General features: G+C 40.9%; 1 protein-coding gene across 1 annotated transcript in view; it reads left to right on the forward strand.

Annotated features, from left to right (window-relative positions):
* The window catches only part of LOC117366123 (alcohol dehydrogenase 1A-like), a 47,967-nt gene that overhangs the window by 11,268 nt on the left and 23,497 nt on the right, over positions 1-13,202 (forward strand). Inside the window, exon 3 of the mRNA XM_033957260.1 lies at positions 4,837-4,978. Within this exon, the coding sequence (XP_033813151.1) occupies positions 4,837-4,978 (142 nt within the window). The remainder of the gene's footprint in view (positions 1-4,836; positions 4,979-13,202) is intronic.

Genomic DNA, 13,202 nt, shown 5'->3' on the forward strand with positions numbered 1-13,202 from the left:
ATGAGGATTATTTTATAATTTACTATTTATTATTTTTTAAGAGTTCAATACAATTTCATTTTTAAAAAACCCAAGAAAACAAATATAACTAAAATAGGAAAAGGTAATATTCCCTATGTGCAGCCGTTGAGTGCAATTTTTAATCATCTGCTAGATGTCATTTATAGAATCATGCATAGCGGTGCCTAAGCAGTCATAGGCACAGATATGCATTGAAAGCTTAGACCAGTGTTTTTCAACCTTTTTTGGGCAAAGGCACACTTGTTTCATGAAAAAAATCACGAGGCACACCACCATTAGAAAATGTTAAAAAATTTAACTCTGTGCCTATATTGACTATATATAAAGTAATTCTCTTGAATAGGAATCAAATAAACACAAAGAAAGTATTTTATAATGCTGCCACCACCAACAACACCGTTGGCGGCGGTGGCACTCAAGTGGCTAAAGAGCCGCAGTTTGCCGGCCTAGGGACAACACTGGAGGGTGGCCAGCTGTGCACCCCCTTGGGACGTAAACCCGGGGTGGGGCAGACCGCCCCCCCCCCACCCTGGTATGCCACTATCTGTACCTCACTCCCTCCCTATGACCAAAAATTCTCCTTTCTTCTATTCCCCGTGTACACAACCATCTCTTTCCCTCCCTTCCTCTCTCCAAAGTCCATGCCTTCTGTGTCCAAACACTCATTCCCTCCCCCACCTCAGCATCTCTTTCCCTCCCTTCCTCTCTCCCAAGTCCATTTCTTCTGTGTCCAAAAACGCATTCCCTCCCCCACCTCAGCATCTCTTTCCCTCCCTTCCTCTCTCCCAAGTTCATGCCTTGTGTCCAAAATGCACTCCCTCCCCCCTTTTGTGTTCCGTGTTTGCCTCCCAGCCCATCTTTGCAACTTTCTCAGCAAAACGAAGCTCAAGCCGCGAGGCTTGTCTTCTGCTTCCTGCCTGCCCTGCCGTGCACAAATAGCCGAACGGAAGTATTCTCCGACGTCAGCGCTGACGTCGGAGGGCAGGCTTTGCTTAAGCCCTCCCTCCGACGTCAGCGCTGACATCAGGGAACGCTTGCGATCGGCTATATGTTAGCTGCAGGGCAGGCAGGAACAGAAGACGAGCCTCGCGGCTCGAGATGTATTGAACTCTGCGGGTCCCCCGTCCAGCTCTCTCCTGTCCACGTGGGGCGGACCGCCCCTCTCCCTACACTGGTGGTACTGCCCTGATGGCGGCCCTGACCGTACAGCACACCAGGCAACATCTCGCGGCACACTAGTGTGCCGCGGAACAGCGGTTGAAAAACACTGGCTTAGACGCACTGCCATTTAGGCTAAGGTTTTCTTGGCCTTAATGAGTGCACCTAAGTTATCCCACAACCAAAATATGCCCCGAATCCGCTCCAACCATGCCTACTTGCTGGTGGGTTCCTCAGTGTAGACACCTACCAAGTTAAAGCGCCTACCAGCTAATTAATTTTGCAGTCCTCCACAGTGTAATTTAATCACTTTCCTCATGCAACAAAGTATCCCTCCTTCACAATGAGTTATAACTTTTCCCGCTGTGACTTTTCCCTCTGTAACTGTGTAACTTCCTTCTTCACTGTGTTATAACTATTTACACATAGGGCTACATGGGCCTCTTATCCTGTACATTGCATTGAACCTGTACTGGAAAGAGCGTGATTAAGGAATCTTGATTAACCCCTTTTTTTACAAAGGTGCGTTAAGCGTGCACTAAACGCTAACATGTCCATAGACTAACATGCACGTGTTAGCGGTTAGCGTGTGATTAGCGCGCCTTTGTAAAAGGACCCCTATCAAAAGCATTTCCATGAAAAGTTCAAAAAGAAATTCATTCCTAGAGAGAAACCTTAATAAATTTATTCCTGATCTTTGGGGAATTGCCAAATACATTAGGAATCTTATGTCCATGAAATAATTGTAACCTTGTTTTATTTAAAAAAAAAGTAATTGCAAAATATTATGCATATCTGAAGGCAGCAAGAAAGATGCCACCAAGGTGGCTGTATTGCTGTTTTTCTCAACTGAAGTCTCCAATTGCATGGGGAGATCCAAGAACAAATAATCCAATCCTCAGAGCTCTTAACTTAGAAAACGTTCTTAAGATCTTTGGAATTGAAAAGAGATTCAAAAGAAGAATATCCCTCAAGTATTTATTATGTATTTGCATCAGAGAAAACCACAAATTATTGTAAAGAGTTTTCCAGCATATCAATCTTATTTTGCAATAGTCACCTCCTTCACTAGAGCCAAATTAGAAGCCCAAATAGACTCCACACATTGATCTTGTACTTGTATCTTCTTATTAATATTACCAAGTCCACCCTTCTCCTTTCTTAATTTAGAGACAGAACATAACTGAAATGGAAAATTAGACATTGCAGATTCCATTTTACTAATTAATCACCACAGTTGCACATTCATCACCTCTCATGGTGGAGAAAAGGAAGAGGACCAATATTAATGAGATTCCCTGAGCAGATTACAGGTCTCAGCGAAGTGGAAGAGCAAACAAACAAATTCTCATCATATGATTGATTTGAAATTATGAAAAGGTTTTCCCATCTCCTTCCTAACCACAACATTTGTACTTGGTGCCCCTTGTATGAGTGACTAACCACATGCTATAGTAATTGACCAGTGCATGGCAATGTACATAGTTGTGTTAACTGATTACTGCAGGGAACGTCTATTCTCTACTTTCAAATCTGCCCCTCTCCCCATGCTAAAAACTAAAATGTATTTTTTAGCATGTGGGAAGCATGTGCTGATCCCAAACTGCCACAGGACACCTGAGCACATCTCGAAGTAGCATGGGTTTCCCATACTCTGCCACTTATAGTGCAGCTCTAAAATGGCCACATTTTCCATTTTCAGAAGTAATAGTCACACGATAATTTCCAAATTACCACTTGGCATTAATATCTGAGCCCCTACCGCCACCTATTTTCTAGGTGGTAAGAGTTCCTGCACCAGTACTACGTAGGTATGAATGAGGAATCTATATCAGTTGTAAGGCTGCTACAGGCATTTAAACTGGATCAGTTTCTACGTCAACCACTCAACAAGAATAAGGATTGGTGAGGAATTGGGCTTAAAAAAGCTTCCTAAGTCTCAACCCAACACCATTATCTAAACAACTGGTGGTAAGAACTTTTTGGGCTTCTTATATTAGAGCTCACAATATAACAAAAGTATCCTTGCTTCCTTGTGTTGAAGTATTATGTTAGCAACAGGGTTGTTGGGGGGTTTTTTCATTTCTGTTCCCCCATGCTAAAAAATTCATTAGGCCCAGAAACTATTGATGGTCTACTAGGGCATTGTTCTCATTTGGACATGCTCCTTCAGCCTACTGTGGTAGGGGTCATAAATTGATAAAATGTCAGTGTGGAAAAACATGAAAAACAACATACAAAAATCAGGAAAAGTCTGGAAAATTTGCAAATGAACTAAACTTATTTTAGCTATGCACTTGCCCTATTCTCAGGAAATGTGGAGTGTGTGTTACTAGGCATACACAGAACTGTACGGAGTCACGAAGGAGACAGTCCCTGCTCGAATGAGTTCAAACTGACCTGGCGGTCTATGGTTTTTATTGGGATTCTGTCTAGTCCTATAGAAAATCCAAACATCATCAGAATGTGTAGGATAAAACAATGAAAATAAATGCAGTTCTACTCAGTACTGAATCAGTGCTGGGAGGAGTAATGCATGGAAGGCTCTGATGACTTATTCATGTAGTGCAGTGGTCTCAAACTCAAACCCTTAGTGGGGCCACATTTTGGATTTGTAGGTACTTGGAGGACCGCAGAAAAAATAGTTAATGTCTTATTAAAGAAATGACAACTTTGCATGAGGTAAAACTCTTTATAGTTTATAATTCTAACATCGGGGAGGAACTTCCGGACCAGCCAGGCAGCGATTGACTGCCCGGAACTTCCTCCCCGACGTTAGAATTGACGTCGGGTGGCGAGAATTGGTCGGCTCCGAGCTGGGGAAGATATGCAGGGAGAGCTAAGACCTCGGGCGCTAGCCTGTTGCCCGATTGTGGTGACTTGGGGGAGGGCAGTGGGAAGGGAAGCAGATTGGGGACCCCTGCTTTAGGTGAGGACAGATTGCGGGCCGCAAAATAGTCCCTGGGAGGCCGCATGTGGCCCGCGGGCCGCATGTTTGAGACCACTGATGTAGTGGGTGTTATAACCAATTGAAAAGCAGGCGGAGGAGTGGGCTGTGATGCGCTGATGGTGGGATAGCGTGCCTCCTTTCAAGCCTTTCATGCCTTGCTTGCCCCCTGTTGCCACTCCAAAAGGACCAGCACTGAATAGGCAGGTCTTTAGCAATGCTCAGAAACTATCTGGATAAGGCTCATAATCAGTGCTACACCTGCATAGCTGACCAGGTCCTACGTACCCAGTTAGCTCTGTGGGCATTGACACTATGGACTCCTTTTACGAAGGTTTTAGCGCACGCACAAGATTAGTGCAAGCTATAGTGCGCTAGCTGAAAAATTACCGCCTGCTTAAAAGGAGGCGCTAGCGGCTAGCACGTGCGGCATTTTAGCGCACGCTATTTCACGCGTTAAAGCCCTAACGCACCTTCGTAAAAGGAGCCCTATATATCACCGATGCCCACAAAACTCCTAGTTCCACCCTGACTTCACCCCCAGACCACCCCAGCACGAATCAGTCCACTTATAAATATCTTCTACTCTCAAGTCCCTCTCGGCACCGTTAGACTAGCAGGAACCTCTTCTGCTCGGTCACCTTGTTTTTTTAATATTGAACCCTATGTTTCCAGCTTACAAATCTCCAGTATAGATTGTTTTTGAGTAGGTTTTGGCCACTGGGATCTGCCGCTCAGATGATCACGTGTTGAGTGGTTCCATAGACAACGTTCGTTTTCCAATAATCCTGGGCCATGAAGCAGCCGGAATTGTTGAGAGTATTGGAGAAGGAGTGACTGACCTAAAACCAGGTGAGCAATATTTGCATTTTGTTTTCTGCAGTGCGTGTGTCTGTACAGCCTCCTACCAAACCGGCTTCTGTTGTTTTTTTTTTTTTAATCCAAGCAAACAGGAGATGCAAGAGAAATCTATACTCAGGTTTTTAATCTGGCTGCAAAGTTTGCAAGACAGCACAGAAATATTGATTGTGGATGTCTCTTATTCTTAAATTTATTTTAAAATGTAGTGCATTTGGTGCTCAGGGTCAATATGATTCCAATCATAGGTATAGGAAGCACATTAACTTTTATTGTATCAAGGATGCATTAGAAATACTATAACATCAGCTTTGTTAAATTTCACAAGAAGTAAAATTCAATGTGCACAATTTCTGTGACTAAACTACTGTTACGAGGGTCATAGCATAAAATGGGACCTGTGGTAAAGTAGCAAGTTAGTGGTAAAATAACAAATTTTAATGGCAGCCCAGCTGATAAATATGCCCCTAACGAAGGCACGTTAAGGCCTTAATGCACGGAATAGCGCACGCTAAAATGCTGCGCGCGCTAGCCGCTACCGCCTCCTCTTGAGCAGGTGGTAGTTTTTTGGCTAGTGCGCGCTATAGCACGCGCTAATCCAGTGCATGCGCTAAAAATGCTGGCGCGCCTTCGTAAAAGGAGCCCTTAGTCAATGCCGCACCAATAGCCGTGCAAGCAATACAGCCAGACAAGGCGCAATCATGAAAGGGTGCAATCACTGTTCTCTCTAAGCCAGTGTTCTTCGGTCTGCAAAAATTTCCTGCCGGTATGTGAAGAATTTGAAACATGGAGTTTTGCAACTTTTGCTTTTTTCTTTTTCTTTTACGTTTCATATTTTTAAGTTTATCATTAGTTCTTTAATCCTTTTTATTTTTTGAAGGTTTGAGACTATCGTCATCACGTTCTGATGACGTTGTATTTTTGGTTCGAGGAGAAGAGCTTTAAATCAGTTTCATTTTCACGCGTGGTTTCATTTAGCAGCGACGTCTTTCAGCTCAGGTGAAAGCCTGCGGGGTTCTACAAATTTGGTAAACCCTTTTGGATTTGTTTTCTAATTTTGACCACCTCTTTAAGCATGCAGAACTTCTTAAAACGTTTTTTACAAGCATTTTTCATAAGCTTTGTTTAAATAATTCCTATACTTTTGATTTAGCGTTTTAAGGTATCACGTCAGGCAGCAGACCCTAACAGGATATCAAGAGGTAATTCTTGCCTTTTTTCGACTTTCAAGTCAGTTTCTTCTGCCTGGGCTTACACAGTTTTTCCTTCTTTTTCTTTTTTCTTTCTTTCTCGTTGGTTCTTTGTATGCTGTATTCTAATTTTTGTTTAAGAAATTTTTGTTTAAAACTTTTGTATTAGAGATTCCGGAACTTGGAGGCTGAGTGAATGGCTGGCTGAAGACTGTGCTCCCTCTTCTGAGCATCTAATACAAGAATTTAATATATAATAAATAATAATTTTTGCCTTGTTTGGGAGAAATCTTCAAAGATGACATCCACAAAACAGAAGATACAAGAAATCTCAACAAAATCTTTAGGGAAAAACAAAAGACTAAAGGAAGATCCACAGACATCAAATGGAAGTTCAACATCTATAGATGCATTGGATGTAATAGATGTTATAGTCAAATTGGAAAACATAAATTTAACTCTGGTGGAGATAAGAAAGGAAATGAATCATATGAACAGCAAACTGGATATAATTACCAACAGAATTGACAAAATGGAAAACAGAGTAGAAAAATTAGAACAAACAGAACAAGAAAATAAAGAGGATCATAAAATGTTAAAAGAAATGCAGAAGAAGATGATAGATCTTGAAAATCATTCTAGAAAACAGAATTTGAGAATTATAGGATTAAAAGAAGGAAGTGAAGGAAAAAATATGATTTCTTTCCTAGAAGAAATTCTACCAAAGATTATTTCACTCAGGATAAAAACACCAATAAAAATAGAAAAAGCCCATAGAATTGGAGCAAAAAAAAATCCCAAAATCCAGGTAAGCCAAGAACAGTTATATTCAAATTAATGAGATTCCAACATGTTCTGGATATTTTAAAAGCGGCTAGAGAAGCACAAAATATTGTGTATAAAGATTCTAAATTGATCTTCATTCCGGATTTGGCCAAGGAAACTGTTCAAATAAGGCAAAAATTTTTAAAGCTAAGACAACCATTAAAAGAAATAGGAGCAAAATATGGACTATTTTATCCAGCACAAATGAAAATCACCTATAAAGATAAATTTCATTTATTCGAAGACCCAGAAAAACTTAAGGCGTTCCTATCTTCTCAAGAAATACCCATGAACTAAGAATTAAAATACTGGTATGAATAAAAATTTAGGTTGAAAAATATAAAAAAATTCAGAACTATAGAAATAAATGAATATCTATATTAAGATTTATTTTTAACTTTAAATATGACCGCTATAACTGACTTTTAACTGTAATAGAACTGTTGGAATTAGAAACATTTTTAAACAAGAGAAGATTCTAATTTTGAAACAAAAATACCTGGTGATGTAATTAATATATTCAAGAATATGCTGACATCTGAAGAATCTAGGGATGGAATCATAAGATATTCTGATTCTGGTGCCTTCACTTGGTCTTCGTTGGAGATTGGAGGCAGGGGAGACATGTTGAATGGAAGGAGGATGTTTTTGTAAAGCCATCCATGGGAAACAGGTCGGAGAAAAGATTGCTGCAGCTGCCCGGCTGGCTTGGAAGAGAGATGGTGCATCTGAAAGGGCCGTGATCCCTGGGGCTTGGCTGCGTGGCTTGGAATAAATCCACCGCCGTGGCACGCTCAATTGTCGGCGGGCTGAGTCAAGATGGGGCCGGAGTGGCTGAGTGATTGGAGGGGCGAGACCGGGATGGAGGATGGCTGATTTGCAGCGTTTGATTGGTTGCCAGTTTTGTGCTCATGCCCTTCCGATGAGGCCTGTGGAGTGACCGAGGGGAGAGCTTGTTGGTTTGTTCACAGCGCATTGATCCTGATCACTGTTTGGAGACTTCCGGTTCTGGGATGGAGTGGAGGAAATGTTGAGGTGATCCCCTATCTCGGATGAATCTGATCCTCATGTTGCGCTGCTTCTACCCCTCGGGCCTGGAGAGGAGAGAGTGATGGTTGAAGAGATCGAATGGGACTTGGTCTGGGAAGTTCTAGGTGGACCCCGTGTCGACACACAGTTGCTGTCGTGTGAACAGACATTGCATCAGAGGACACCACTCCGTAGTCGAGTTGGCAGGGAGATTTGATTTTGTGGCATGCTGCTCTGCTTTTGCACACATCTCTTTTCAGAGGTAGAACTGAAGTAACAGTTTGATTCAATAGCATACTCCTGATTTTAATAATAAGAAAAATATATTAACAGAATTAAATTTATTGTTTTAGATGGATTCTAAATTATACTTTATTACATATATAAATATATTTATATTTATAATTCATTTCATTAAATGAATAGATAACATGAGATGAATGAATGGTTGAGTCTGAAGTTATATAAAATACATAATAAATTGAGTGAAGGAAGAATGAAATATTGTAATGCATTCAAGTTTTATCTTATAAGATACTTTATTATATAATTGTTTTTCTTAAATAAATGGATAAAATGAAAAGAAAGATTGGATAAAACTAATTTTATATGAAATATTTAATAGATTGAATGAATGATTGCATGAATTTTATAAATGAACTAAATGGAATGCCTAGTTCAATGAGATTTGAAGCATTGTAATATTGTAATACACTTATGGTTTAAAATTAATTTAATATTATTAAGGGGAAGTGTAAAGGAAATTCTAATGTATTTTTGACATTTAGATTGATATTGATAACATAAGGAAATTTTAATTTATACATTTATTTATGGAATTGAATTAATGTAGTTTTTATGTAATGTGATAGGGATATAATTAAAGGAGTAATTAAAGGGGTTTTTAAAATATATGGATTGATCAATTTTATAGTGAAGAGAAATAGTGAAGTAGGATGTTTGGGGGAGGAGATGGGTAGCTGGTCTGATCTTATGTCTTTATGTTATCGTAATATAAGGAGGGGAGGGTTATGGGAGGGAGAAGGGAAGGGATTTTGCAATCTTATAAATATAAAATTTAATGAATCAAGGGTAAGGGGGGATGTTTCTTATTGTAAATTAAGGGAAAAGAGTTTTACACAGAAAAATTATAAAAAGATGAAGTATTTGTTGAAGTTCATATGTTATAGGAATAAATATCTTAATGGAGCTTAAATTATTCTCATTAAACGTTAATGGCCTCAACTATCCAATAAAAAGGAAGAAAACATTTTTGGTTTTAAAACAGCAAAATATAGATATAGTTGATCACGAAATAATGATACACTGCCTATAGGCAATAGGAATCATGGGAAAAACAAGGAACTGGATACAGGGCTTCCTAACAAAGAGATCATACCGAATGGTTAGTGGTGGGATATATTCAAGCTCCTGGGCAAACCCCTCAGGAGTGCCATAGGGCTCACTACTTTCACCCACACTGTTTAACATTTACATATCATCCCTAGGGCACTTACTGCAAAATCTAAACCTGAACTACTACATATATGCAGATGACATTTCCATTTTAATCCCAGTGAACAGCATAACAAATGAAACCTCAAAATACATTTCTCACATTATGACCAAAATAGAACATTGGACAATCAACTTCAAACTGAAACTTAACACAGAAAAAACAAAAATCTTCCTTGCAAGCCCAACAGATAAAATTACCAACACAACACTACATATAAAAGACCCCAATTACCCGATTACTAATACAATAAAAATATTGGGAGTCACATTGAACTCCACAATGGTTGAACATACGAATATAGTGGTGAAAAAATGCTTCCTGATATGGAAATTAAAGACCATCAAAAAATACTTTGACCCATTATCATTCAGATTGCTAGTGCAATCACTAGTGCTTTCTACTCTGGACTATTGCAATATCGTTTATATGGGTATACCCCAAAAAACAGTGAGGAAACTTAGAATTATTCAGAACACAGTGATCCGCTTGATATTTGGATTAAAAAAGAGTGGCCATATCACTCCCTACTACAAACTACTGTACTGGCTGTCAATCGAGGCACAAATAATTTTCAAGTTCTCCTGCATATGTTTCAAACTAGTTTGGGGACTAGCACCTACGTATCTGCTTTCTCACTTCATATTCTACAGCCCTATAAGACAAACCAGAAACTATCTTTTTGCATACCCAAGCATTACTAATTGTAAATACAAAACCTTTCTGGATAGAACTTTCGCGTACCAAGCAAACAAACAACAATAGCGGCTAGACAACTACATCAACAAAGCTAGACTGACCTACAACGCTTTTAGAAAACTCATAAAAACTGCCTTATTCAACAGATATATCACCTAAACAGAATCTTCACCTAGCAGTTAGATGAAGAATTTTTTCTCTTTTTTTTTTCTTTTCTCGTTCCAAATATGCCCCCTCTAAATCCTAACCAAATCACATTTTGTAATTCGGGACCTAAGCATATAAGCATTGCCTCTGCTGAGTCAGACCATAGGTCCATCATGCCCAGCAGTCCGCTCCCGCGGCGGCCCCCCAGGTCAATGACCTGCAGTGATCTATTACTCTACTACTCTATTACTTTTCAGCCTTTTGTACTGTATAGTAACCCTCTAGTTGTACCCCTGGATCCCCTTTTCCCTCAGGAACTCGTCCAATCCCCTTTTGAACCCTAAGTCGTACTCTGCTCTACCACCTCCTCTGGAAGCTCATTCCAGGTGTCCACCACCCTCTGTGTGAAGAAGAACTTCCTAGCATTTGTTCCGAACCTATCTCCCTTCAATTTTTTTGAGTGCCCTCTAGCTTTTGTTGCCCCTGCCAGTCTGAAGAATCTGGCCCTCTCTACCTTAACTATACCCTTCATGATCTTATAAGTTTCTATCATATCCCCTCTAAGTCTCTGCTTTTCCAGGGAAAAGAGCCCCAGCTTCTCCAGCCTCTCAGCATATGAGAGGTTTTCCATGCCCTTTATCATTTTTGTCGCTCTCCTCTGGACCCTCTCGAGAATCGCCATATCCTTCTTAAGGTACGGCGACCAGTACTGAACGCAGTACTCCAGATGCGGTCGCACCATCGCCCTATACAGCGGGAGGATAACTTCCTTGGTTCTGGTAGTGATACCTTTTTTGATGATGCCCAACATTCTGTTCGCCTTTTTTGAGGCTGCTGTGCACTGTGCTGCCGGTTTCATTGTTCTATCCACCAAAACCCCCAAGTCCTTTTCTAGGTTGCCTTCCCCCAGTACCATCCCCCCCATCGTGTAGTTGTACATCGGGTTCCCTTTCCCTATGTGCATAACTTTACATTTCTCTACATTGAAGCTCATCTGCCCACTCAGTCAGTTTGTTCAGGTCCTTTTGAAGTTCTTTACATTCCTCTACAGATCTAACCTTACCTGAGAGTTTTGTGTCATCCGCAAACTTTATAACTTCACACTTTGTCCCTGTTTCCAGGTCATTAATAAATATATTGAATAGCAGTGGTCCCAGCACTGACCCTTGTGGGACCCCACTCGTGACCCCTTTCCAGTCAGAATAGTGTCCCTTTACTCCTACCCTCTGTTTCCTGTTCGCCAGCCAGTTTATGATCCATCTGTGTATGTCCCCTTCCACCCCGTGGTTCCACAGTTTCCTTAGTAGGCGCTCGTGAGGTACTTTGTCAAAGGCTTTCTGGAAGTTCAGGTATACTATGTCTATGGGGTCACCTTTGTCCAAATGTTCGCTTATCCCCTCGAAGAAGTGCAGCAGGTTCTTTTGGCAAGATCTTCCAGTACAGAAACCATGCTGGCTTGTTCTCATCAGTTTATTTCTTTCTACATGCTCATTGATACTGTCCTTGATTAGTGATTCAGCCATCTTCCCCGGAACTGAGGTTAAGCTGACCGGTCTATAATTCCCCGGGTCGCCTCTGGATCCATTCTTGAAGATAGGTGTATCATTTGCTATCCTCCAGTCCTCTGGTATTACCCCCGTTTTCAAGGATAGGTTGCAAATCTGCTGCAGTAACTCCGCTATTTCGTCTCTAAGTTCTTTTAGTATTCTTGGGTGGATTCCGTCTGGGCCTGGAGATTTGTCAGTTTTTAGCTTATCTATCTGTTTGAGTACATCTTTGAGGCTTACCTCCATGCACGATAATTTATCCTCTTGGTCCCCCTTAAAGAATTTTTCCAGTTCTGGTACATTGGAAGTGTCCTCCTTCGTGAAGACCGATGAGAAGAACGTGTTTAATCTGTCCGCTACTTCTTTTTTCTCCTTTACTACTCCTTTCCTGTCCCCCTCGTCCAGGGGTCCCACCTCCTCCCTTGCCGGCTGTTTCCCTTTCACATATCGAAAGAAAGGTTTAAAGTTCCGTGCCTCCTTTGCAAGTCTCTCTTCATACTCTCTCTTTGCTGTTCTGACTGCGCGTTGACATTCTTTTTGGTGCTTCCTGTGCTCTTTCCAATTTTCCTCGGTTTTGTCCTTTTTCCACATCCTGAAGGATTTTTTCTTATCTCCTACCACCTTCTTAACTTCTTTGGTTAATCATGTTGGGTCTTTCGCTTGATTCTTTCTACACCCTTTTCTAAATCTGGGTATATACCGGTTTTGCGCCTCGTTCACCGTGTCCTTGAATAAGGTCTAGGCTTGGTCCACTGTCTGTGCCTTTCTGGAGCTGTTCTTGAGTTTTCTCTTTACCATTTGTCTCATGGCATCATAGTTCCCTTTCCTGAAGTTGAACGTTGTTACAATGGTTCTCCTCCCCTTTGGCATACTTAGTTCCACTTTGAATTGGATAGTGTGTTCCCTAAAGGTCCTACTACTTCCACTTCTTGGGCAGGTCCTCCCAGCCCATTGAGGATTAAATCCAGAATAGTTGTCCCTCTCGTTGGTTCCTTGACAAGCTGTTCCAAGTAGCAGTCCCGCACAGCCTCTAGGAACTCCGATTCCTTTGAATATTTTGAAGCTCCATGGCTCCAGTCAATCCCCGGGTAGTTGAAATCTCCCATGACTATGGTGTTTGTGTTTTTACATTCTTGCCTCAACTCGGCTCTCAGTTCTTCATCCATTGCTTCTGTTTGCCTGGGTGGGCGGTAGTACAGTCCCATCTTTATCTCGGTTCCCTTTCTTCCTGGTATTTTAACCCATATTGATTCCAAATGACCATT

Source organism: Geotrypetes seraphini, chromosome 1, assembly GCF_902459505.1.
Source record: "Geotrypetes seraphini chromosome 1, aGeoSer1.1, whole genome shotgun sequence".
NCBI classification, from domain to species: domain Eukaryota; kingdom Metazoa; phylum Chordata; class Amphibia; order Gymnophiona; family Dermophiidae; genus Geotrypetes; species Geotrypetes seraphini.